This window comes from Quercus suber, unplaced genomic scaffold (genome assembly GCF_002906115.3).
Source record: "Quercus suber isolate HL8 unplaced genomic scaffold, Cork oak 2.0 scaffold_222, whole genome shotgun sequence".
Taxonomy (NCBI): domain Eukaryota; kingdom Viridiplantae; phylum Streptophyta; class Magnoliopsida; order Fagales; family Fagaceae; genus Quercus; species Quercus suber.
Genome location: NW_027069680.1, coordinates 523385 through 551296, shown reverse-complemented (window position 1 = coordinate 551296; position 27912 = coordinate 523385). Strand labels below are relative to the sequence as shown.

The following is a 27912-nucleotide window of genomic DNA, read 5'->3' as shown; positions in this document are numbered from 1 at the left end:
AATAGGCCCTTGCACATAGAAGACAATCCTCAAGGTAGATACCAACAAGGTCCTTGAAATAGACCCAATCCCAACAAAAGGCCCTTGCGCCCAGAAGATAAAGGGAAGAGTGTGGTTAGAGAGACATTTAGGCCCAATTCTAGAATCCAGTATTTTAAGTGTCAAGGCTTTGGTCTGTCCTAATAAGACTTTGTTAATTGAAGAATTGGATGGAGAGGAAGAGGTAGAAGAAGTAGTCTATGAGCCTAACATTGAAGACATTGTAGAAATAGGAGAGGATGATTCCACCCAATTAACTTGCATTAGAGCCCTAACATTTTTTTGATGACCTCAGTAAGGGTAGTCTTAATACTTTTGTAATGAGTGTTGTTAGGTGTACTCTAGCACAATCCAAAGAAAGTGATGATTGGAAAAGAAATACTATCTTTCAAACCTTTGTCAAGTGTGGAATCACAAATTGCAAGGTTATAATTGACATTAGAAGTTGCATTAATGCAGTCTCTTCTAAACTTGTCTCTCTCTTAGGTTTGAAGTTAGTTGCCCATCCTAAACCCTATAAGGATTTTTGGGTAGATGATTCATCTATCACGATCAAGGAAAGGTGTCTTGTTCCTATCACATCCTTTCATACAAAACTCAGATTTCATGTGATGTGATTCCAATAGATGTAGGATAACCTAGGCTTCCCACCGTAGAACCTTAGGCTTCCCACCTAAGGTGTGCGTTTTTTTTAATAAGTAAGAATATTATATATACGAATGGCTACTCTATGCATGAATAACATAGAGCAAACCCAGAAATACAAAAAGAAGAAAACAGAGAAAAAACATAAAAGAAAACGAAGCAACAGAATAATTACAAAAGAGAAAGAGAGCTAAGAAAAGAAGGGAGAGAATCACTAGTCATGAGTCCCCATGCCCGAGACCAAAAAAAAAAAGTCCCACTAAAAGAAGCATCTAATCATCGGAACTATCCAAATCTTCAAAAGTTTGCTGATTCTGCTCCTTCCAAATACACCACAGGATGCACAACAGAACTAAGTTCCAAATTTGAGATGAATGCTTCTCCAACCAATTTCACTAGCCAAAAAGCAAATTTGGGATCGATTTAGGTATAACCCAAGACAAACCAAAAGTAATAAAGACAAGGTCCATAACCAATAAGCCATCTCACAATGAAGAAGTAAGTGATCTATCGTCTCTCCACAATGTTGGCACATAATGCACTAGTCCACAAAATCCAATCTCCTCAATCTCAAGTTATCACTCGTCAGGATCTTATTCCAAGTTACACACCAAACAAAAAAAGAAACTCGCCTAGGGGGCCTTTACTCTCCATATACCTTTCCAAGGAAAGAAAATTGAGGGAGAATCCTGCAATTTGTTATAATACGATCGGATGTCAAAATCCCTATTAGACTTCAACTTCCATCTCATCTAATCTCCAACATCCATTGGAGGAGTATTAGCTCCCAATGTACGAAGAAACTGCAGCCCTTCATCCATCTCCCAATCATTAAATTCTCAAATAAAACAAATATTCCAAATTCTTCTAACCTCAGCCCCCTGACAAAGAAGCTTCTACAGATACCTCCTTATCAATGCCAATACCATACAGCCTTGGGAAAGCCAATTGGAAAGGTTGATCCCCATTCCACCTATCCTGCCAAAATCTCACTCTATTCCCTAACCCAACAACAAACTGACAATTTTTACTAAAATTCTTTCATCCCATACGAATACCTCTCCACAATCCACACCCATGAACTCTCCTACCTAGCTTTGAGGTCCATCCCCCCCCCCCCCCCCCAATTCTTCCCCATATTTGGAAGCTACCACCCTCCTCCATAACCAGTCCTTTTCCTTCCCAAACTGCCACAACCATTTCCCCAATAAGGCTTTATTGAAAGTAGTAAGTTTCCTTATCCCCAAGCCACCGTTGGCTATAGGCACACAAACTTTATCCCATCCTACTAGATGAGTCTTGCTATCACCCCATAGAAAGTCCCTTTGCAACTTTTCAATTTTATTAGTCACATAAGTAGGAATGGTGAATAGCGATAAAAAATAGGTAAGAAGACTAGATAACTTACTCTTGAGTAACATCAATCAACCCCCCTTAGAAAAATATAACTTCTTCCACCCAGTTAATTTCCGCTTAATTTTTTCCAAAATAGGATTCCAAATTGAAGGGGAGTTATACGAAGCCCCCAACGGCATGCCAAGATAAGACATAGGCAATGGTCCAACAATACAGTTGAAATTCCTTAGACAAATACAACTTCTTCCACCCAGCTAATTTCCGCTTAATTTTTTCCAAAATAGGATTCCAAATTGAAGGGGAGTTATACGAAGCCCCCAATGGCATGCCAAGATAAGACATAGGCAATGTTCCAACTCTGTAGCCCAAAATTTCAGCCAGGGCATGCACATCATCAACCTCCCCCTATTGAAACCATTTCACTCTTGTGCACATTGACCTTCAAACTTGTTACTGCTTGAAAACTAAGTAACAACAACCGAATATAAAGAATTTACTCCACATATGCATCACAAAATAGGATAGTATCATTTGCAAACAATAGATGTGAGACACATTCCCCACCACCCCTCCTGCCCTCAACATTAAAACCATGGATCAGGCCAACTCCCTCCACTCTTCTCAACATCCTACTAAACACCTCCATTATAATCAAAAACATCATAAGAGATAGCAAATTCCCTTGTCTCAAACCCCTTGAACTACCAAAAAAATTAGTTGGAAACCCATTAGTCAAAACAGAGAACTGAACTGTGGATATACAAGTACGGATCCACTTACACCACTTCACTCTAAAGCCCATTATATTCAACAAATCCAGCAAAGCCACCCAATTCACATGATCATAGGCTTTCTCAATATCAAGTTTACATATGACTCTAGGAACCCTACTCTTCTCTCGGTTATCCACACACTCATTCGCAATAAGAACCGAGTCAAGGATTTGTCTCCCACCCACAAAGCTATTCTAAGTCTCAGAGATCAACTGATCTGAAATCACTCTCAAACAATTTGTCAAAACCTTAGCCAAGATTTTATACACACTCTCCACCAAGCTGATAGGCCAGAAATCTCTAATATTAGAGACGTCATTCTTTTTAGGAATTAAAGCAATGAAGGTAGCATTAAGGGATTTTTCAAACTTACAATGTTGAAAAAATTCTTCAAAGACCGCTAAGACGTCTTTCTCCACTACTCTCCAACAATGACGATAAAACGCCATAGTAAACCCATCCGGACTTGGAACTTTGTCCCCTTCCAAGTCACTTACGACTTGAAATATCTCCTCCCTCTCAAACTTCCTTTTAAGCCAAACCATCTCCATATCCCCAATACAATCAAATTCCAAAACCCTCCACAAAAGGCCTTCACCCTTCAAACTCCTTGTATAAATTTTTATAAAACTGTACTACCTGATTAGTTACCTCGGATTCCTCCTCAAAAACCACCCCATCCAAGGTCCTCAAACGATTATACCTTCTACGAGAGTTAGCCATTTTGTGGAAGAACTTGGTGTTATTATCTCCTTCCATGATACATAACATCCTAGATTTTTGCCTCCAGGAAATTTCTTCCAAGGAAACAAGATGCTTCACCTAGGACCTCAAATCTGCCCTATGACATTTCTCCCCATCAATAAGACCAAAATCTCCTTCCTTAGTGTCCAATTTTTTCAACTCCTCCAATAATTGTTTCTTTGGACGCTCTATATTACCAAACTCTTGGTGATTCCATAGCACAATATCCTCTTTTAGAGCCTTTAATTTTTTGGCAAGCACGAAACTAGGTGTACCTACAAAAGAATGCCAATTCCACTAGGATCGAACTCTTCCCACCTAAGGTGTTTGGATTCACTACCAAACAAACACAATGCAATCTTTGCAAATAATGTCAATAACAATAATCATAGTCTACGAATACAAAAGAAATCATCTGGAGCTTTATATGCAACTTCTAGGAATCACAATGATAAGGATAAACTCTCCTAAATAAATCCTAAACAATTTCAAATACTAATCTGATAATCTTAAACAATTTCAAATACTAATCTGATAATCCTAAACAAAAAATAATGATGAACATTTTATCCTAACTAAACTCAAATACCAATCCAAACTAAACAAATAACTACGTTACAATATGAAATTATCTACTGAAAATCTAAAATGAAATATTGAAATAACTTTTGGTTATGCTCCAGCATTAGTTGACATGCACAACAAAATCAAATAGTAATTAATTGATGTAATATGTTCTTATTTAAAATATTCCCTTGTAAATTCTTAAGAAATTTTTTTGAGCAATTTATGTCAATCTAACATTTTATGGGAAGTAATGATACCAATGGCATCAATACTTTCCATACAAGTGAAAGTCAAAATCATGATATAAGAGATTTGATTTTATATCTTATAAAAATAATAATAAATAAATAAAGAGAAATTTGACTTTACAAAGAAGGAATAAGAGCAATATTATTTTTCATACAAGTGAAAGTCAAATTCACATTATAATTGTAGGGGCACGTTTTGTAGCCCAAACCTAAGATGTATGGGATCTTGGTTCAATGAGCCCAGTACAATAAATTTGTAGAGAGTGGGTTGGAGAACTAGGCCCTAATAAATTTGATAACGGCTAGTATGAATTTAAAAGATGATAAAGTAAGAACAAAAAATAGGGCTCAATGAATTTTATGTCCGAGGAGGTCTTTTGTCATATAAATCAATAGTAGTTGGGTACAAGTACAATTTTGATTGTTACAGTATTCTTTTTCTATTTTTTTTTATCCTCCCTCTCGTGAAGGGTATCTTACATTATATAAATCCTTTTGGGCCATCTTGATCTTACATCTGTCGACCATTTGAACCCTCACTTGAGTGTTTGTCCCATCAGATACCCTCTTTGGCTTTTTGTAAGTTACGATAGCCAATGAAGTACTATTCACGGATTTTCTCCACATAAATGCAGGCAGAAAAGTAACTGCATTGTATTCAATAAGGTGGTAGTAGCTTTCCTCGAGATATTTTGGGTTCCCTTCCTTCTTGCATGTTCATGAGGCCTGTTCCTATCATTGGAGTTTCTTGAAAGGTCATTTTGATCTATAGGGCCTACATCTGATCTATGTTTAACTTATCCGAAGAGGTATTCCCCCTGGAACCACCATCCCACTTGCATTTGGCTCCTTATGTCATAAGTTTGAGCCATTTATTTCTATTCATTTGTCCTCGGACTACTAATGCTCTCGGTCAAGGCCCAAGACCCAATATATGATTTGGGCCCTTCATCCTACAATAGCCCCTTAAAATTCAAATTTTTCTCTCTCATCTGAGGAGAAAATTGGGATTTTGACTTTTAAAAGATAACACCAACTGATTTCTTTATTTACACATGTGGGAGTGTCGTTCAACGTGCCCCATAATCGCCACAAACACCTCGAAGCCTGCGAGGTGCCATTAATTGCTCTAAGCAGCGCTTTGTTCCCCAGATCTAATGGTAAGGCGCAAATCCAACAATTGATCTTTTTCTTGGAATTTCGAGCAGGATAACTTCCACTCATTTTCACCCTTTATATAAATCCTTGAAGGAAATCATTTTCCCCTCATTTTTACAAACTCTCAATCTCTCCAGAAATCCCAAGCATTCAAACTTACAAAGCTTTCTAAGTTACTAAGCTTTCCACACCTTTTCTCCAAGAAATCTTTGAAAATTTCTCTAAAGGTTCTAGGGACTATCACACATCTTAGTTTTCGTAAGTTTTTATCTCTTTAAACCTCTCTTTTTCTCCTCGGCCAGTCTCTTCAGCCTTCCAGTTCTTATTTCTTCATTTATCACTTTCGGTGGTTTTCCTTTAGCTTGTCTAGATGGGTAGATTTAAGCATTTAGTGAACTTTCCTACTAAAATAGAGGCCTTTAAGGAAAAATACCACATACCACAAAAAGTTTCCCTGTGATACTGCTCCCCAAAACAAATACTAACAAACCGAGAAGTCGTTATCCCCATGATAGCTTTCATAGAAGGGGTAATGACCCTCTCTATGGGTAGGATAACACGGGACTACCTCATCAACCATAGGATATGACCCTACCAATGCGCGTCCAACCTATTTAGGGTCTTGGGTAGCGTTGATGCTCTTAATGAGTAACTGGGGCTGCGGCTCACCTGGCATGATGTGGTCCACATATATGAGAGCCATTCCTTGAAAAATGCGGGATATTATCTCAAGTCCCGCTCGGACGTTGTCAGCCTAGTATCATGTCTACCCAAGTCTAATAAGGGCATGAAAGAAGACTATCTAATAGCCTTGAGAGCGTGGCACGACGGCCTTCATTGCCCCATCCGAGAGGGAGTGCTAGGTGGGGTACCTTAGAGTTAGGCTCCTTAGCAAGAGATTTAGACTTTCTAACTTTGACCATGTTTTGCTCCTTTTTGTTCTGATTTCTTCTAATGATGGATTCCCAGTTTCTAATCATGTTCCACTCCTCGGCAATTTTTGCAGATAAGAGGCAGATAGCTCCCAGGCTTAGCTTAACCAACATTGCAGCTCTTAATTACTTGCTGAGATCAAAAATATTTGTAAGTAAGGATAGACAACTTCGAGTCGTCCACCTGATTTTGAACTTTCAGCCTATCTCGAAAATATATCAGGAGATAGGCCACGCCATAAGGGCAGGTGACCCCAGATTGGCCCGAGTTGACGTGTCATAACCCAGTTTTCTATCTCGAGACGATCTTTCACCGGTCGTGCACCCATACCAACAGAACCTTCCACTGATAGTATAACCATTTCAGCAGGTTCTGCCTAAAGCAGCAGCAACATGAGAAGAGATTGCCTTCTTGAATTCCTCACTCGAAAAGGAAATTGACAAATTTTGTTTTAAAAAGGAGGAGACTCAAGGAGTGCAAGTAATCCTATCTTGGACGCCGAGGACGAACCTGACAAGCAATCCAGCGTCCACGTTCCAATCCTTGTGGTTTCTCGTCCAAACGATACTTCCGAGGAAGAGAAAGGTGAGATGGCTTCAAACCGAGGCAACAAGAGTCTAATAGACCTCATGGCCACAAGGGGAAAAGTTTCAACTTCAAAGGAAACCACCAAGTCCCAAGTGCCACCTACACTTCCTTCTGCTCCTTCACTTCCCCCCGATCTCAGGTTAAAGACCATTCTAGACTTGAAGAAGAAAATGCCACTTCAGGAGCCTGAAGAAAGGGACGTAGGTCCTCAAAAAAGGTCTAAGCAACAGAAGGTGGCTAAAGACTCCCATGACAAGAGGTCCACCTCCATGGACAGTCAGGAAGAGCAAAACAGGTTCAAGGTGCGCCTCCCACAACGTACCTGGTCTCCTCGGCTGGAGGTAGATAGGGCTGCCATCCCTTGGAATGCCTCGGTCAGGGACTTCTAAAGGGGTCGTGTTGGTTACATTGCTGAAGCCTTAGAGCAGCCTCTTCTCCTCCCTCGAGACATGGAGGCCTATAGGCGTTTCAAGTAAAATGACATGTTCTTGTCCCCTGAAGAGGGATCTTGCTATGGTAAGCAATCTGTCATACCCTTGAACTTAAATGCGAAGCTGCCCTTTTGTCTTTCCCTTAATTTTTTACTTTGGTTATTCTTCCATTGTTCTTGTGCAGGTTACTCAACAAGTTTTTGTAGCCGAGGAGTGGGTCCGCGACGCCGTAATGAGGCCAACACCAAGGCCCTCTCCCGTGCTGAGGTTGAAAAGTCCATAGGAGCCCTTAAACAAAAGCAGGTAGAATTGTTTAAGAAGCTGAAGGAAACGGTCCAAGCTTGGAATAGTGCCTAGGCAGGTCTAAAGACCGTGGAGAGGCAGGCCGAGGATCAACGCCAACAACTACACCTGACCGAGATAGATCTGGGCACTCAAATGGTCATAAATCTAAAGACTGAGCTGCAGAAGGTCAAGGAGGCGATTCAACTAGACAAGGAGGTAGCAGAGGTCGAAAAGCAAGTAGCCTATACCCTCGGCGTGGAGCAGACACAGGCCAGGCTTACTGAGGAGCTTACTGAGATGTGTAGGGACTACTGCGACGCAACATGGGATGAGACCTTAAATGTTGCAGGAGTCCCTGTAGACTCAGCATGGAGGCAACCTGGGAGCAGATACTACCATCCAGATATTCACGAGGTTCCAGGTGCTATTCCTCTTCCCTCTGCCACTACTTCGAAGTCCTTAGAGCAGCCCTTGGCTGCCCAAGTTGCTCTCCCCCTCCCTAAGGCTTCAAAAAGGATCTAGCCACGCTGGTGATCAAGGCCGAGGGGGTCAAGGACAAGGGTAAAAGCAAGGAGGCTAAGTCCTCCTCAGTGGCCGAGGATGTTGCTAAGGCCAATGCGAAGGAGACAGAGGCCAATACCAAGAAGACTATCCCTCAGGCCAAGCTCCTGCCTTACAGTTGAGCCAACAAGAAAATCCCTCCAAGGCCAAGTAGTACTTAGGATTTAATTTGTAATTTCTTTTGTAGTAGTTTTTTTTTTTTTTTTTTTAATAATTTTTATTGATGAATGGGCTTTCCTTTATATCTTTTGTGTCTTTGCCTTACATGCTTTCAGCTTACTATCGTTTGCAGATAAACTTGACTTGTTGCCACTTTAGTTTTAATAAAAACTAACAACAATACCTTGCCATCAGTGTAAGTAATTTGACTAAGTACCAACAATGAAGATGTTTACCTTATATTTGCACTACGAACTGCTCTTTCTTTAATGAGGACTGAATCTAAACTTACACCTGGATAAATAATTAAGGATTTTAGATTACTTAAAGCTACCAATCTGAGGAGTTCGCTATAACTTTAGATCTGTCTTAACACTCAGTGAGAAATGAATAGATATCATGGAGTGTTAATTTCTCCCAAGTGTGTGATCCGAAGAGGCATACACAACTAAGGTTCTGTTTAATCACTTACAAAGATGTCAAAGAGTGTTAATTTTCCCAAAGCAACTGATCCGATGACCTAGGCATGACTAAGGTTCTATTTAAACACTTGTAAAGATGTCATAAAGTGTTAATTTTTCCAAAACATCTAGTTCGAAGACCTAGACATGACTAAGGTTCTGTTAAACACTTGTAAAGATATCATAGAGTGTTAATTTTCCCAAAGCATCTGGTCCGAGGACCTAAGCATGATTAAGTTTCTGTTTAAACACTTGTAAAGGAAAGAATAATAGGAAGTACGATGCCTTTATATAACAACTGGACATATTTGATAAAAGAAACTATTATTAATAATAATACATTTTCAGGTTGTTTACATTCTAAGGACATGGTATTACATGCTCATCTAAGTCTTCCAAAAAATATTCTCCTATACTAGCCACCGAGGTGATGCGATATAGTCCTTCCCAATTAGGCCCTAATTTTTTCCCACGCTGGGTTCTTTGCAGTACCTAAAACTTTTCTCAACACCAAATCACCAGGTGCTAATGGTCTCAACTTTACGTTGGCATCATAACCTTGCTTGAGCTTGTGTTGGTAGTATGCCAATTGGACCATTGCATTTTCCTTTTTCTCTTCTATCAAGTCTAAACTCTTTTTTAGTAGCCCGTTGTTACTGCTCAAATTGAATAAGCTGGTCCTTAACGTTAGGAAGCCAGTCTCCAAAGGAATAATAACCTTAGCCCCATAAGTCATTGAAAGGGGGTTTCCCAGGTCGACTTACGAGGCGTGGTCCGATATGTCTAGAGGACATGTGACAGCTCTTCTACCCACTTTCCCTTTGCATCATCCAACCTCTTCTTGAGTCCATTAACTATAACCTTGTTAACAGCCTGTCCATTTCCTTGAGGATAGGTTGGGGTAAAATATCTATTTATAATTCCCAAGTCACAACAGTATCTCTTGAAAGATTTGCTATCAAATTGAAGGTCGTTGTTCGAAATGAGGGTACGAGGGACTCCGAATTGTGTAATGATGTTTTTTCATACAAACTTCTTAGCATCCATGTCTCTTATGTTTGCTAGGGGCTCAGTTTCAATCCACTTAGTGAAGTAGTCCATGCTGACTAGCAGATATCTCTTGTTTCCTGCTACCTTGGAGAAAAGGCCCATAATGTCTAAGCCTCATTGTGTGAATGGCCAAGGGCTAGACAGAGGATTAAGGACTACCCCCGGTTGGTGTATATTTGGTGCGAATTTTTGGCGTTGGTCACACTTCTTTACATATTCTTGTACTTCCTTTTGCATATTTGACCAACAATAGCCTTAAGTGATGACTCTATGCACCAAAGATCTGCCTCTAGTATGGCTTCCACAAATCACTTCATGTACCTTCTCAAGGAGTAGCTCTATTGTTTTGGGGTGTATACATAACAAGTATGGCTTAGAAAAGGAGCGTTTATACAATTTTTTATTCTCGGACAGCCAAAACCGAGGAGCCTTCCTTCGTACTTTGTCAGCTTCTGATCACTCCTTAGGTAGGATATCCTCCCTCAGGAATAGTACTATGGGGTCTATCCAGCTAGGCCCCACTCTGACATGGTGAACATGAACCACCTCTTTATTTACCTCTGTGGACTTGCATAAGTCTTCCACAAGGATGACTTGGGATAAGTTTTGTACCGAGAAGGTTGCAAGTGTGGTTAGGGAATCAGCATGTGTGTTTTCGCTTCTAGGAACACGCAACAAGTTGAAAGATTCAAAACTGGACTGCAAACGTCTAACCTGACTTAAGTACCCTTGCATTCTTTCATCTCTCGCCTCAAATTCTTCTTTCACTTGGTCGAAGACTAATCTTGAGTCCGAGAACATCTCTACTGCCTTTTTGCCCATTTTTTGAACCATGGTCATTCCCACTAGCAGAGGCTCATATTCGGCTTCGTTATTTATGGCTGAAAATCTCAACCTTAATGATTTTTCAATGGTGAATTTCTCAGGTGAGACCAGAACTAGCCCTACTCCGAACCTCTTCTAATTTGCTGCACCATCAACATATACCTTCCAAAATAAAGGTTCTTGCAGGGAGATTGTGCCAACTAATTTTTTATCCATGTTCTGTGTCGCTGCAACTTCTTCTAATGGGGGTTCTGTGAACTCGGCCACTAAGTCTGTTAGGACCTGGCCCTTGACATAGGTACAAGACAAGTACTTGATGTCAAAAACCCCTAGAATTATACTCCATTTAGCAATCCTTCCCGTGAAATCAGCACTTCGAAGTATGGCTCTAAGTGGAAGCTAAGTAAGGACAACAACCGTATGTGCTTGGAAGTAATGGGACAATTTTCGTGTACCATGCACTACCACTAAGATGGCTTTCTCCAATGGTAGATAACGAACCTCGGCCTCATGTAATGACTTGCTTACGTTGTAAACTGGCCGTTCTATGCCACGATCAACTCGTATCAACACCAAACTTACAACATGAGAGGCCACAACGATGTAGGCAAACATGACCTCATCCACTTCAGGACTGGACATGATAGGTGGCTGAGATAGATATTCTACCAATTACTGGAAAACAGGGATGGACCTAGGATTTCAAGCTGGGGGGGTCGGAGATAAGCGAAAAAAAAAATTCAAATACACATCCATATAGTACTAATAAACTATCAACCAAGACAAATATCTAAAAATCATTGTTTCTTAATATATCAAGATCAACTTTTTGAAATTGTGTTTGAGAGATATGGTTATTTTCCGGAATTGGGATATCAGCATTTTCTGGAATTGGGGAATGAATATTCCCCGCTAAGATGGCTTTCTCCGGTGGTAGATAATGAACCTCGGCCTCATGTAGTGACTTGCTTACGTTATAAACTAGCCGTTGTATGCCACGATCAACTCGTATCAACACCAAACTTACAGCATGAGGAGCCATAGCGATGTAGGTAAACATGACCTCATCCACTTCAGGGCTAGACATGATAGGTGACTGAGATAGATATTCTTTAAGTTGCTGGAAAGCAGGGACGGACCCAGGATTTCAAGTTGAGGGGGCTGGAGATAAGCAAAAAAAAAAAAAATTCAAATACGCATCCATATAGTATTAATAAACTATCAACCAAGACAAATACCCAAAAATCATTGTTTCTTAATATATCAAGATCAACTTTTTGAAATTGTGTTTAAGAGATATGGTTATTTTCTGGAATTGAGATATCGGCATTTTCTAGAATTGGGGAATGAATATTTCTTGGGATTGGAACATCGACATTTTCTGGAATTGGAGAATGAATATTTTCTAGAATTGGAACATCCACATTTTTTGGAATTGGAATAGCAAAATTAGTTGTTAACAATCCCACATTGACTTCGGAAGAATTTGAATATTTTCTTTTGAAAAAATCAAACATTGTAGTTGATTTTTTCATGATCTACAAATAAAATAAGAATCATATATATTATCTCACAAATGGTTATTGTTACTAACTAAAAACAAATACTAGAATCTAAGTAATACGCATGATGCATTTAATTATAAATTTAGTATTTCTCACTTCTTTTCAATTTATAAATTTATTTAATTTAGCATTATGAGTTAATAATAGGCATAAGTGAATCACTATTATTTTCTTAAATTTGTGCTGTGTGACAATTTTATATATTATATGATTTTCTTTTGTCTTTTGTCTTTAGTCTTTGCCTTTATTTATCTTTGTCTTTGTCTTCTCTTTGTCTTTGTCTTGTACTCTCCATATTTCAGACACTGACCCAATTCCACTGCAAACGCTATAAATTTATTCTACACTACTAAAAAAAACTTTTCTTAACTTTACATTTTTTTTTTTTTCTGTCACTTGTCTTTATTGTTGCCCAACTACCAGTCAAAAAAGAACAAATAGACAAACACTACACTAAGGGTCCGTTTGGTTCCCGTAAAATATTTTTCGAAAAATATCTATTTTCCGAAAAAGGAAAATATTTTTAAGAGTTTGGTTGTATTATGAAAATTGTTGTAGAAAATATTTTTATGTGTTTGGTTCATATTCTGAAAATGTTATTTTCCTACAATTTTTCACATTTTCTTAGCTATTTTCTCATCAACCAAACAAATTTTGTTACAAAAAATATTTCAAAATCACAGACAATTCATCAACAAACTCCAGCAGCAAATTCCGACAATCAACAACAACCACCAAAACATCACCACCACACCACCACAACAACAACAACAATCATTTCATCAAAAAGCAAAAAAACAACAACAACAATAAAAAAAAAATTAAAAAAAAAAAACTAAGAGATTGAGGAAGAGGGAGCAATGGGTCTGGGTCGACGACAATCAAAATCCGGCAATCAAAAGTAGAAACAAAACCAAATCCGGCAATGGGTTCTGGGTTCGAAGGAGATCGATAATCGACGGTGTGACTCGCCGGTGTGAAGAGCGCTAGGTTCTGGGTTCGAAGGAGATCGATGGTGCGACTCGCTGGGTCTGGATTGAAGGTGCGATTGGGTCTGCTCGTTGCGGTGAGGCAATGGGGATTGGGTTCGTGGGTTCGTGGTCGCCAGCGATGGGTGCTAGACTTGGATCGGCAGTTCGTGGGCTCTCTCTCTCTCTCTCTCTCTCTCTCTCTCTCTCTCTCTTCATGCTCTGTTTCTCTCAGTTTTCCGGAAAATAGGATTTGAAGTGAAAATGGAAGGGGAAATGATTTTCAACCTTGACCATTGGTCAACTGAAATTAATTTCAGGAAAATTGATTTTTCGTGCGCAACCAAACACCCGTAATTACTGAAAAACATTTCCGAAAATGCTTTTCACCTAAAACAAACGTAGCCTAATATATTATCTAATCTTTACAAACTCTACTATCTTTCTCTCTTTTCTATATAATACAAGAGAGAGAGTCACAAACACAGAGTCACAGAGCGTCGTAAAGCCAAAAGGCTAAAAATAAATAAAAAATAAAAAAACACCACAGGTAGAATAAATTTTTAGATTCATAATCACGGAATCACCAACACCAATTCATCATTCATCGGTAAAAGCACAAACACCACAAGTCCACAAGCATAGATTTTTAGATTCTAAAATTCACAAACATTGTATTAGGTTTTGAAGGAAAGGATAGATTAAATACCAGTGAATTGTGAAGGCTGGAGTAGTGGAGCAATGAAGCAAGACTGGGCAGTGCAGATCGAGCAACCGGCGACAACGGCAAGATGGGTCTCCAGTTTAGGTATGCGACAGCTGATGGTGGTGTGGGTGCTGGGTAGCAAGATGGGTTTTTCTTGTGTGGGCATGGGTGGCAACGTCATGGCGTGGGCAGCAGCATCGTCATGGTGTGATGGGTCTCTCACTTTCTCTGTCTCACTCTCGCCTCTCCCTTTCTTTTCTTTTCTTTTTTTCCTTCGTTTCTGGCTTTTTCGTTTGGTTTTGGGGTCTTACTGACTGCTGGGGTTTTTGTTTTTTTTTTACACACACATATATATATATATATTAAGGTTTTCATGGGTTTTGAAAACTCCTGGGCTGACCGGCTGGGATAGGGATGGTTAAGGTGAGGGGGGGCCCGAGCTAAAAACCAAGGGGACCCAACATACTAATTTTTTTTTTTTTAGGCTCGTGGGGGGGGCGGGGCGGGCCCCCTTTGCCTTCTACTTGGATCCGTCCCTGCTGGAAAGCCAAGACACACTCCTCGGTCCACTCAAACCCCTTCCACTTGTTCATCAGCAGGAAGAAGGGTCTACACCTATTCGCCAACCGAGAGATAAACCGGTTCAAGGCAATGGTCATTATGGTCAGTTTCTAGACTTCCTTTGGATTTTGAAGTGGTTGTAAATTGTTAATAGCCTTGATTTGATCAGGATTGACCTCAATTCCCCTGTGGGTTACCATATAACTCAAGAACTTGCCTGATCCCACACCAAACGAGCACTTAGAAACGTTTAGGCGCAACTTGTGTTTCCTAAAAACTTCAAAGATGTTTTTGAGGTCTCCCACATGCTTAGACACCACCTTGCACTTCACCACCATGTCGTCTATATAGACTTCAATACCCCCAACTGTGGTTCGAACATCCTTGTCATCATCCTTTGATAGGTAGATCCAACATTTTTCAAATCGAAAGGCATTACTTTATAGTGATAGTTCGTAACTGGAGTGACGAAAGCAGTCTTTTCCTGATCATTCAGGGCTAGCGGTATTTGGTGATACCCTTAAAAGGCATCCAAGAAGCTCTTCTGAGGATGACCTACAGTTGCATCCACTAGCTAGTCAATTCTAAGCATAAGGAAGGAGTCTTTTGAGCAAGCCTTATTTAGATTTGTGTAGTCTACACACACTCACCATTTCACACTTTTCTTTTTCACCACCACAGTATTGGCTAGCCATTCAAGGTAGAACACCTCCTTAATAGTCCTTGCCTGTTTTAATTTCATCACCTCGTCTTTGACAGCATCAGAGTGATCCTCGGACAAACGCCGAGGTGGTTACTTTTTGGGAGTGACGGAGGGATTAATGTTTAAATGATGACAGATGAAGCTTGGATCCACCCTTGGGGTCTCATAAGCATTCCATGCGAACACGTCAACATTTTTTCTAAAAAACTCTATCAGTTCTTCCTTCTTTAGAGGAGGTAGCTGAGCCCCAATCTGAAAGAATTTCTTTGAATCATCACCAACAATGACCATTTTCAAATCCTCACATTTCACCTCTTCGATTGACCCATCAATAGGCAACGCCGAAGCTTTTAATTGCTATAAGCTCCCTTTAGCAAAGGCCGAGGACTCAACTTCGGGCTAATGTAAGATGGCAGCCACCAGGCACTACCTGGCCGTGTATTGACTTCCTAGGATCTCCTTAACCTGGCATTCGGAAAAATATTTCACCTTCTAGTGCAGAGTAGAAGAAACGGCTCCTAGGGTATGAAGCCAAGGTCTAGCCATAATGGCTGTGTAGGGTGAATAAACGTCCATTATAATGAAATCCACCTCCACCACTTCTAAACCAGTCTATACAGATAGTCAAATTTAGCCCCTTATACAGGTCGGGCTACATAATCTCAGCACTGCTGCCTTGGTCCAACAACACCCTCTTCACATCATACCCCACAATCCTGAGTGTGACCATAAAAGCATCATCATAAGGTTAGATGATTCTGATCTTATCCTTGTCTGAAAAACCCAGAACTAGTTAGATTTCTATTCTAGCCTTCTTTAGCTCTGGATTAGCGCCCTTGGTGGATAGCTAAGCCATAGACATCACCCTAAAAAGGTAGGAACCAGTCCTCTCTAGAGCAGCGAAGATGACATTTATCGTTATTAATGGGGTCCTTGAAGAATCATCTCTCTGGGATTCTGAGTTTGTCTGGCCCCCTTAGCCATTAGAGTGGTGCAAAAGTTGCTTTAATTTTCCTTCACGGACGAGCTAGTCCAGGTGGTCCCACAAACTTCTACAACTTTCCATAGTGTGTCCATAGTCTTGGTGGTATTAGCAATAGAGATTTTGATCACGCCTTGTGAGATTTCCTATAATTTTATTTGGCCATTTAAAGAATGACTCATTCTTAATCTTCTCCAGAACTTGATGCACTGGCTCTCGGAACACAGCGTTAACTGCCTGAGGATTAGTAGATCTTGATTGCCCAGCAAAATCTCTCCATGATCTAATGTTATTGTACCGATCCAACCTGAAATCTCTCCTCTCTTGAGGGATAACCTTATCATTTCTTTTCCCCTGTTGCTGATCTTTCTTAAACCTTTTATACTTGTCAATCCAATCCATAAGTTGGCGCACACTGGTGACAGATTTGCCAGTTAGAGATTTCCTCAAACCGTACTCGGTCAGGAGGCTGATCTTAAAAGTACTGATGGCTACATTATCAAAGTCACTATCTATCTCATTGAACATCTCCTAGTATCTGTCCAAGTACGTTTTTAGGTTTCTCCCTTTCGCATGCTTAAGGAGACCAAGGAAGCTAAGGGCCGAGGGACCTTGCTATAGGTGACAAACCGGGAACCAAACAGGTGAGCTCCTTAAAGGAACTTATGGAATCTGCCCTTAGGCTGTCAAACCATCTCATCGTAACGGGTCCTAGATTGGATAGGAAAACCTTGCACATCAAGGTTTCATCTTTAGAATGGACAATCATTCTCTAATTGAAGTGGCTCACATGTTTCACGAGGTCTATTTTACCATTGTACATGGTGAAAGCAGGTTGAGTGAATCATCGAGGAAGTTTAGGCCCCTTGATTTTGCGCGTGAAGGGTGACTTGGAGATTTGATTTAAGAACCTGCTTATAGCGTCATTTCCTAAGCCCTTACGAGGTGGGTTTTTGACCCTCTGTTCCCGACGGTATTCTTCCCCTTAGGAGAAAGATTCTCTAGGCGGAGTTCGAGACCTTCGCCTATACTGACATCCCTTTCGTCATTAGAAGAAACATCTGAGTTAGAGGGGGTTCGCCTTCGCCGTGCATGACGCAACTCTCTCTTCAACTAGTCAATCTCCAGTTGCATGCCCTTATTACTCTTTGTATGGGAGATATGGCTTCCACCTCAAGATTGACTCATATTAGTATGTGTGGTATGCACACTTCCTTCACAATCACCTCTCCGCTCAAAGTTGATAAAGGGATCGCCATGCTGGGATCCCATAGACTCTACTTAATGTGGACCTGACCCTACCATAATTAGGCGTTGCACTCACTATTGCATCAGTTCTTACCATAGACGGTGCTAATTGTAGGAACACATTTTGCAGCCCAAACCCAAGATGTATAGGATCTTGGCCTAGTGAACCCAATACAATAAATTTGTAGAGAGTGAGTTAGAGAACTAAGCCCTAATGAATTTGACAACGACTAGTATGGATTTAAAAGATGATCAAATAAGAACAAGAAAAATAAGGCTCAATGAATTATATGTTCGAGGAGGTCTTTTGTCATATAAATCAATAGTAGTTGGGTACAAGTACAATTTTGATTGCTACAGTATTTTTTTTTTTCTATTTTTTTATCCTCTTTCTTGTGAAAGGTATCTTACATTATACAAATCCTCTTAGGCCATCTTGATCCTACATTTATAGAACATTTGAGCCCTTACTTGAGTGTCTGTCCCATCAGACACCCTCTTTGGCTTTCTGTGAGTTGCGGTAGCCAAGGCAGTAATATTCAAGAGTCTTCTCCACATAAGTGAGACTAGAAAAGTAACTACAGTGCATTCAATGCGGTGGTAATAACTTTTCCCGAGATATTTTGGGTTCCCTTCCTTCTCGCATATTCGTGAGGCCCGTTCCTATCATTGGAGCTTCTTGGAAGGTCACTTCGATTTATAGGGCCTACATCTGATCTGTATTTAGCTTATCCAAGGAAATATTCCCCCTCGGACCACCATTCCACTTGCATCCAGCTCCTTAAGTCATGAGTTTGACCCATTTATTTCTATTCGTTCGTCCTCGGACTACTAATACTCTCGGTCAAGGCCTAAGGCCCAATATATGATTTGGGCCCTTCACCCTATAATAATCATAATAAAAGAAAAAAAAAATCAATTATGCAAAAGACATCTATGTAATTAGTAAGAGATAAATTTTTTTAAAAACAAATTAATTTATTAGAAGGAGAAGAAGTTCCATTAAACTTTCCCATGACATACCATTTGACTCCGTTTCTTTAATTGCCGAATTATAGTTTTGGTAAGATAATAAATATTGGCTTTATATTCTTTAATTCGTTTTTTTTTTTTCCTATCAATCACTACATTTTTGTAGCACATTTATGCATGTATAGAGGCTAAAAAAACTTGTACTATAAATAATATTTAATGTTGTTTTAAATATTATACATTAATTTTCTTTCTTATTGATTTGACCATCAAATCGAATGGACAGTAAATACTAAATAGCGTATAACAATATCGTATACTCTAATCGTGGAAACAAATCTATATATAATAATAATAATAATAATAATAATAGGTGAAACAGAGAGAGTGTGAAATTGAATTCCAAATTAGAACTCTAATTATGTGCCACGTATGCACACCAATTAGAACTCCAATTGCGTGCCACATGTACACCCCAATTTCAGTCAATTAACATTCTGCTCTTATTTTTAGGTTCACCTCCCCTTCTCAAAACCCAAAATCCTTCCTCTCCTTCAATATACAGCTCCCCTCTTTTTCAATGAATTCTATGAAATTTCAGAAGAATATCTCGGTATCAATGATGCATGCATTTGGGTATTTCTCTATCTTATATAGCAAGAGGTTCTGCATCTATTCCAATTGTACTTTTCTTCACAATTTTAATGGTCCTAGTTTATGCTCTGCAAAACGAATTCTTCCTAAGGTTTGATTACTCATTTCTTTCATCTGCCTATGCTTTCCTTCCTTTGAATTGAAAATTTTATGTTTCATAAGATTTTTAAAAATATTTAACGTTTTGATGTTGAAATGTTATTAATAACATTTGCGCGTGGTTTATTTATTTATTTATTTTTTGGTACTAGGGGATTGTCATGAAATTGCAAAAGTCTATCAGCAACAAAATCAAGTATTTTGAATGGCTTATCTTCAACAAAGGTTAGCTATAGTGAATATAATAAATCTTCAGAGATAAGAGTTCCGATTTTTGTATATTATCAATTAGTTGATGATTTTGGCTTGGTTTCTGTGTATGTTTGTGCTGGTTGTGTGATGTTTGAAATGGGAATGCATACTCTCTCTTCACGTGGGTAGGTTGATATATGTGGATTTAGTCTATACTCTATAGTAAGGCATGACAATTGCTTGAGAAATGTTCTCTTAGAAATAAACTGGTGGTTATCTATCATATGCCTCAAACTGTACTATTTGAAGATTGTCATGATCAAAATCTTGATATTAGAAATGGCGCATTACAGATGGTTTATTTATGAGAAAATAATAGGGTATTTTTAAATCCTTATCAATTAAATTTTATAAGACCATTGAAAAGGAAATGTGGATCTTAGCCAAACATTTGTTCAACCATATATATCAGGTGCACCCAACTAGGATATTGTCATGCCCAGCAAATCAATCCCTGACTCTAATGTGTAGAGGTAAATATGTAACAGTTTGGATGAAAGTGATATTACATATAATAACTACATATGATTCGATTGGGTATATAATTTGGATGAGTGTGGGCATTTAGCCACTAATTCTAAGGTAAGTCTGCTTTGGTCAGAATCGTTCATTGGACCCATTCCACCGCTTGTGGATGATAAGTGGTAGGCATCTTCTCTGTAAGCAATGCATAATTGTTCCCTCTCTCTCTCTCTCTCTCTGATGATATCATATATCCTAGATTATAAATTGGATACCTGAAAACAGTTTCTCTAAGTTACTCTGCTATTACCCTTTTTTTTTTTAAAGTTAGATTGTATTGCCTAATTTCAGATAAATTTAAAATGATACTATAACTAAAATTCTCTAAGAACAAGTTTTAACAGATTTAGAATAAAATTTAGGCCAAAACATATTATTGTGCTCTAAGTTGCTAATTACTTTAGTTGTGCTCATCATGACAAATAAAGGTTATAGACCAGCTTCAAATGACCTAAACATCATTTTCCTCTTAACAACTTCGGTTAAGGAGTGCAATGAAGAAAGTGAACTCATACCTATGCATGCCTTTGAATTTGCAACATATAATTGTATCAACAATCGTTTGAATGACAATTCTTACCTAACAGGTAAATTATGTTTTACTTCACCTCTTCCCCATTTTAATTAATCAAAATTCATCCTTCAAACATTGTTTTTTACGTGTACATACTTGCAGATATGATTGGCAAACTTACTGCTATTGGACCCATTGAACAAGTTCACTGTGACAGCAGCTCTACAAATATAAAAAATCTTCAAATTCTACTACCTGAGTAAGGAACATTTCATTTTGCTCCCATTTATGGATGAGTTTGATAAAATCAATAAGAAGTAATTGTCATCTCAACCTATTATATCAATGTCTCTGAACCCATGCACTTTTATTTCTATTCATCTTTCTTCCAACTTGGTTTCAGCCCACCACCGTATTTATATGAAAAAATATCCTTTTATAATATTTGAACTATAAAAATCTACTTGCAAAGTACTTCTAGCTGAGTTTGAACACCAATGACCAGATTGGACTTTTGAACCTGGTTGTGTTGCACATTTATGGTTATAAAGTTCAATTCTATTATAATTAATCAAATATAAATGTTAAGTTTTATTTCAGTAACATTCAATAATTATTATTAATTTTATAGCATGGATGGGAAGGCAGGTTGGGTTTGCGCCTTGCTATTTTGCACACACTGTTAAGTTGACTAGGTATCATTTCTAAATGGAGTTTAGAAAGGGTTGCATTGAATATAATTCTATTTAAAAATTGAACATGAGATGCACATTGCACACATCATAAAAGTTATACTCAAATTTCAAATTGCATATTTTGAAATCTTTCAGAATATTTAATAAAGATGGTTTAAGTAATATTGGACTCAATGCTACAATAGGTATTGGTTATGGCATGTGATTTTGGCAAGCTTGCCATGAATCAATGCTATTAAGTATTAAAAATGTGAAAATTATTTAACAATGTTCCCAATTGCTTTTTGTGATCACTTATTCAAAACATTTATCTGTTAAGTATGAGTTTACTATGGTTCTATTACTCGGTTAAATTTGTTTGTTTGAATTAACTTCTTTCTCCTTTTAGGCTTCCTATGTGTTCCCTTTTACTTTACATGGTTGTGTAAATATAGAGGTGAATTGCTTATTCCTTTTTTCAAGTTTTCCACCCTTTGAATTATTAACACTAGGATTGTTGAGGCCTACTGGTAGTTGATCTGGTTGATGACTTCTCTGAACTCTGGGCATAAGTCAGACTGGCTGTAGCCCTTTTCTGTTTTAACTACTGTATTTAATTATGAATGGTAGCATATCTCAATTTTTAATGCCTTTTGAATGCTGTAATGTACCATTAGGGACAAAGAGCTAAAAATATCATTGTGGGATGAAAGTGCTGAAACAATTACTGAAAATGATTTCAAAGAAGATTAAGGTCCTTATATAATTATTGTTACTTCAACAATTGTAAAAGCATTCCAAGGTACTGAAAGATAGGTAGTATATGTATATATAATACTTTTTATATAATAATAAAAAAAATGTGTATAACAAATTCTTCAATGTGTTTTATGGTTTTTTTTAAAAAGGCAAACTGAATCTTAACACCACAAATGCAAGTAAAGTTTACATTACAGAGGTTTTTGAGCTCATTGACAAATTCATAGACATTTACTTTACTAATTCTCTATGATGGATTATGAATGGATTTTTTTTATAAAAGAAAAATTGATCTCTTGCTTTCTTCAGATATAAAGTTGTTGAGGATGAATACGATAATGTTGTTTGATCTATTCCAACACGTGACAAAAAACCCAAATCTGAATCAGAATTGATATTGCAAACTATGATGTCATTGGCAGAAATTAAAGCATTGGAATGGGTGGAAGGAGTCAAGGTTTTCTTTATCTTGAACTATTTGAAACCTAAATCTTTATTATTCAATTAAAACTAACTAGAATGACTAATTTTGCAGGAAAGATTTTTTACCTGTTATGTTGATATTGTAAACATAGAAACAGAATTTGGGTGGAATTATATCTCATGTCAACTTTGCAAGCGAAAAGTAAAACAGCAAAATAATATGTTTTGGTGTAACAGTTGTAATTCTAAATCTCAGTTCCCTATGCCTTGGTGACCAAATTCTTCATTGTTTATACCATTTAACTGTTCAAATGACTGCATAGGAAAACAAAATGATAATTGCTTTAATTATAAATGTACAAATGACCTTATTACACTTTCTAACTTCTCTCATTATTATATACAGTTACAAACTACAAATCCAAGTGAATGATCATACTGGGATAGCTTCTTTTGTTCTTTTTGATAAAGATGCAGAAAAAATAATTCAAAAAACTACTATGGATCTTTCTTTAAAAGTATCTAATCTAAATTCTTAACCACTTTCAATTTTATGCTTAAACCTAATGTTTTTATTATGCTAACAATTTATGGGCTTTACATCATATTGTGCAGAATCAAGAGCCAAATAAAGTGCCTCAAGAAATTCAAAACTTGCTTGGAAAATCTTATACATTCCAAATAAAAGTTGATAATTACAATGTCAAAGAGGGATGGGAAGTTTACACTGTCACAAGTGTCTTTAAATCTGAGTCTAACAAACACTCAGAAAATATTGTTACTAACAACATTCAGATTAAACCATCAGAAACACTGTTCAGCCATCACCAAACTATGGCAAACAATCCTATTGCTACTTCAGATATTAAATTACTTACAAGCTTGAAGGATGTAACTGATGACAACCTAATAGATGACGTCTTTGGAAATACACAATTGGTAAGAAGACAAAAACTCATTATTAATTGCTTGATCATAACCTTTCTTACTAATAATGTTTTTTTGTTATCCTTATTAGAAATTTAAACATTTATGCATAATGAACAATGAATCTGAAAAATGTTTTCTCCCCTTACTGTGTAGAAAGATCTTACAAAAAAAAAAGAACCTCCAAGCAAACTTCTAACAACAACACAGGCAGCTCCCAGAATAAGAAGAAGAAGTGATTGCATATCATATGTCCTAATAATTTTACTTCTATTATGTAATACATATGGAAAAATTAAACTTGTGCATTAAGTTGTGCATTTGTATAAACTGAGTTACTATAGCTTAACAATGGTGGTGGATTTTGTTTCGATTATGATTTGGAGAGACTTGGAATGGTGCACTGGTTGTTTAGCACTGAATGTGTTTGTGTTTTCTATGTATTGGACAGCTTCTTATAAGTTGCTTGAACTTCACAGAATTTCAGTTGTACCATTTCATGATGCATTATGATTGTTTACATTTCAGTTGATTTTATATCACATATAGAAGAAACTTTTTACTATAATTAATCTCTACTTTGTTTTAATTGGAATTCTTACAATACAAATATGTAAGTACATATATGTAATTGCAAGTACATCATTCAATGTCTTCTTGTATTTCTTCAGGTATTCAGCTTTTATAAAAATTATTGAATACTTTGAGAGTATCATAAAAACATACTGCTAAGTTTTGTTAATGAAATTTTCTGCTTAATAATATGAATTTAGACTTAACTAAGCCTTTTAAACATGAATAAACTTATGATTAATAATATATCAATTCCCGTGCGATAGCACGGGTTACATGCTAGTTGTAATATAATTAGTAACCTATTAAAGGAATTTAAAAGTAATTGTTGATATTGATAACATCTTTTATGGGAAGATTTTATATATATATATATATATATTATTATTATTTTTTTCGGTATAAGGGAGGGAGGGGGGAATCTATAAGCAAGGTATCCACTGCCTAGTGGGTATGGCCATCCCTACACTTGACTTGCTGAGATTCCATGTCATCAAAAAAAAGTCAATGGTCTCTCTCTCTCTCTCTCTCTCTCTCATGTAGACTGTGAAAGCCAAATTCAATCAACGCACGTAATTGATGTACATGGTACCCTCATCACATAGAAACAACACCCTTGAAATTGAGAGGCAAATAACATTAGAAGTCATATGCCAAACATTCTATTTTTGAAAATTTGCACACAGAGATAATTAAAAAAAAAAAAAAAAAAAAAAAAAAACTAAAAACTAAAAAATTTGCGCAGAGACAAAGTTCCTGTTTAGAATATCGTTTTCTTTCGATCAGCATGGTTCATATCATTTTCTTCTCTATGTGGCCACAAAAGTATCAAACAAAAGCATCGGCTCAAAATATGGATTTTATAGAAAAATTTACCTCATCATTGTCAACTCCAACCAGAAAAAACAGTGATGCATAGCGCCTGTATACAATTTTGTAGTTCCGATGCTCAACAAAAGAACACTGTTACTGTAAAACAAAACGTATCAGCAACAGAAACATGAATATCTGCCTTCACATATATAAACATAAAAGACACTCCAAGAAAGACATTCAATTTACTGAAAAAAAGAAAGAAAAAAAGAAGAGATTCCCTGATAAATACAAGCAAGCAATATGTTGACAACAAAATGATGTTCTTATTCACCAATACTAGGCATGATTTTTTTTAGGACTACCACCATCGCTTGATTTACTTCCTGACTCACCTAGTCACCTACTCAAACAAGATTTTTAAGTTCTGAAACTAATGCCTGCCCATCAAATCATTGCTTTTGCCATAATATGAACATAGAATACACTAGCAATGAGCGCTAGCTCAAACAGGACCTCCTCCTCCCCCGTCCCCTCCAAAATTATATATATATATATATATATAAAAGGAAAGCAATGTTGTGGGTTCAAAACCCTTTGGGTGTGGTGTAAACTTACCAATCAAAGAAACCAATGAAAATATAATACACCAAAAAATGGGTAAGGTGACTCATGTCTAACAAAACCCATCACAACACATTCAGATCAGTAAAATCCAAAATCCTTTTTATAATCATGTAGCAAGCAATGACTTTCTTTTTTTTTTTTAATTGGTAACCATAACCTCACTCTCCACCAAATTCTTGCGAATGAAGGAGGAGCCATTTAAGTCAGAGCCCATTGTTAGCAAACATTAACATTATAAAATACAAGAACAAAATGACATGAACCAGTTTCGTTGCAAGGATTGGCAATTGAACCCTAAATCATTAAAAATATGAGGTTGTCAATTCCATCTAAGGTGACTCTATCTTGATCTCAGTCATTGCTAAGATCCTTACAATGAAACCACTAATTGGAACAATTTTCTAAAATAAATTGCTTAACATGAATCTTAACAGCAAATGATGGATTTGAGCTTTGAAAATTTTTGCTCCAACTTGAATTTCTAATAAGGCTTTAGCCCATCCATATAATTCATTAATAGAAAATTAAATTTGCACTTTCATACTTTTTAAAATCTAAAAATTGAAACCCAATTCCTAATCTTCAAATACTTTCATCCGAATGAACAATTTGTAACTTTTCAATCAATTAAATATACCAACCATGCAGTAGTTTATACACACGAAATTGGGTTTCCAATATTGAAGTTATATCAAAGAGCATTTCCTAAAAAAAATTAAGTACGTTCTGGAAACAATCAATTTCCCACAACTTTAAGCTAAGAACAAAGTGACAAGCTTTCATTAAATCAAATTCGGATGAGAGAGAGAGAGAGACCTGTTGCTCGTTACAGGCAAGGCATTTGCGAACGATTTCACCTTCGAGAGCACGACGTTCTTCGAGAGTAAGGTACTCGTAGTATTGGGCAAGACGGGTTTGTCCTTGTTTGTTTACCATCAATATGAATCTGATCCCCATTTTCTTCTTCGCCCCCACAGGTAAGGCTGTGCCGAGAAAGAACAAAGTCACCCTAAATACAAACTAACAAAATTTTATAAGTCTTGGTAATCCCCTACCCTAATCAAGTCTTGGTAATCCTACCCTAATCTCTAGAAACAATTTTTCATTTTACCGAATTTAGGGAGGATAACCACAAGAGCTTTTCATTGCGAGATTCGAATCTGGAATCTCTAACCCCCAAACCTTAAAGCCCTCGTTTAGAAAGAGAGAAATGAATGGGAATAATAATTTTAAAATATCCTTATCTCTTTTCTATTTGAGTGTTTTAGTCGAGAGAATAGAAAGTTCATTCTTTTGGTCAGGAGTCTAAGTGTAAGGGACTGAAATAGACTAGAAGAAATACTCATTCTTTTTTAGGGGTGTCAATTCGGGTTAATATGTTGGGTTCGTATCGTGTCGAGATAAGAATACTCGACTAAATGTCTCAACTCTAACTCGACTTATTTAATAATCGCGTCATGATCCTTCAACTATAACCTGACCTATTAATAAGACGGGTTGACCTAACGCAACCCATTTGACACGCTTTAAACGAGTCGTGTTAGGTTGACACAAATGTAACACAACCCATTTCAACCTACATAATATTAAATATAACATCCATCTAGAAATTATTTTTTTTCATCTTAAAAGCAATGCATACACTTCAAATCTTCAATCCACATTCAAAATAATATAATTCAATAAAAATATAATATTATAAATTCTTTACACTCTAAAAGAAGTGCTTACATTTCAACCCAAAATTCAAAATAATATAGTTTAACAAAAATGAAATAACATAGTTCAACAAAAATATAATATCCTTGCAACTCGGCAAATGCTAAGTATCAATATTGAAAGAATTGGAGCAAACAGTAGACTAATCATGACTATGACTACGATTATCATCTATAGATTCTTTGTTGATGTCCAAATTTATAATATCTTCCACAAGCTCATCCAATTTCATTTATGCAAGTTCTATGCCAAAAAATATATAAATAAGTATTATTAGTTACGAAATATGATCATGCCTTAATAGTTTTAAAAGCAATACCCATCATCTAGTTTATAAACTATCTCAATAAACCCACTTGCAAGATATGCAGACAATGTCTAACACACACACACACACACACACACGGCACAAGACAAAAGCTACAATTGTGGCATTAATCAACAATTAATATATCTCATATATTAATAACGACACATGGGTTCAAAGTTTCTAGAACAAAAACATTATGCAAAAAAAATTATTGCAAAATTTTGAAACAGCAAGAAAACGGTTTTCTTTAATTCTAAAACTCACTAAACACACGAGAGAGAGAGAGAGAGTGTTTACCATCAATATGAATCTGATCCCCATTTTCTTCTTCGCCCCCACAGGAAAGGCTGTGCCGAGAAAGAAGAACAAAGTCACCCCAAATACAAACTAACAAAATTTTATAAGTCTTGGTAATCCCCTACCCTAATCAAGTCTTGGTAATCCTACCCTAATCTCTAGAAACAATTTTTCATTTTACCGAATTTAGGGAGGATAACCACAAGAGCTTTTCATTGCGA

At 37.1% G+C, this 27912-nt stretch overlaps 2 protein-coding genes across 14 annotated transcripts; one reads left to right on the top strand and one right to left on the bottom strand.

Moving 5' to 3' along the window:
- Positions 1–17926: 17926 nt before the first annotated feature.
- Positions 17927–26649, bottom strand: LOC112032482 (AP-4 complex subunit sigma). Of its 4 annotated transcripts, none has more exons than XR_010631559.1 (3): positions 26182–26600; positions 24802–24894; positions 17927–18440 (listed from the first exon to the last, which is right to left on the bottom strand). XR_010631559.1 is itself a non-coding variant. In XM_024065239.2 (3 exons), exons 1-3 carry the CDS (start codon positions 26320–26322, stop codon positions 22678–22680), a joined length of 291 nt encoding a protein of 96 aa, XP_023921007.2. In that variant the 5' UTR covers positions 26323–26611; the 3' UTR covers positions 22634–22677. The 4 variants fall into 4 exon arrangements, 1 of the variants encoding a protein (XP_023921007.2); XR_010631558.1 differs by lacking the exon at positions 17927–18440 and adding an exon at positions 22634–22740; XM_024065239.2 differs by lacking the exon at positions 17927–18440 and adding an exon at positions 22634–22740 and having other exon boundaries at positions 24802–24888; positions 26182–26611.
- LOC112010424 (uncharacterized) lies at positions 18992–23855 on the top strand. Of its 10 annotated transcripts, none has more exons than XM_065779998.1 (6): positions 18992–19273; positions 19434–19506; positions 20732–20828; positions 22832–22943; positions 23041–23364; positions 23513–23855. In XM_065779998.1, the coding sequence occupies exons 1-6, from the start codon at positions 19109–19111 to the stop codon at positions 23549–23551; spliced, it is 810 nt and encodes a 269-aa protein (XP_065636070.1). In that variant the 5' UTR covers positions 18992–19108; the 3' UTR covers positions 23552–23855. The 10 variants fall into 10 exon arrangements, 5 of the variants coding, with proteins under 5 accessions (XP_065636070.1, XP_065636067.1, XP_065636069.1 ...); XM_065779995.1 differs by having other exon boundaries at positions 19025–19273; positions 23509–23855; XR_010631553.1 differs by lacking the exons at positions 18992–19273; positions 19434–19506 and adding exons at positions 19513–20177; positions 20484–20642 and having other exon boundaries at positions 22312–22943; positions 23509–23855.
- Positions 26650–27912: the final 1263 nt, after the last annotated feature.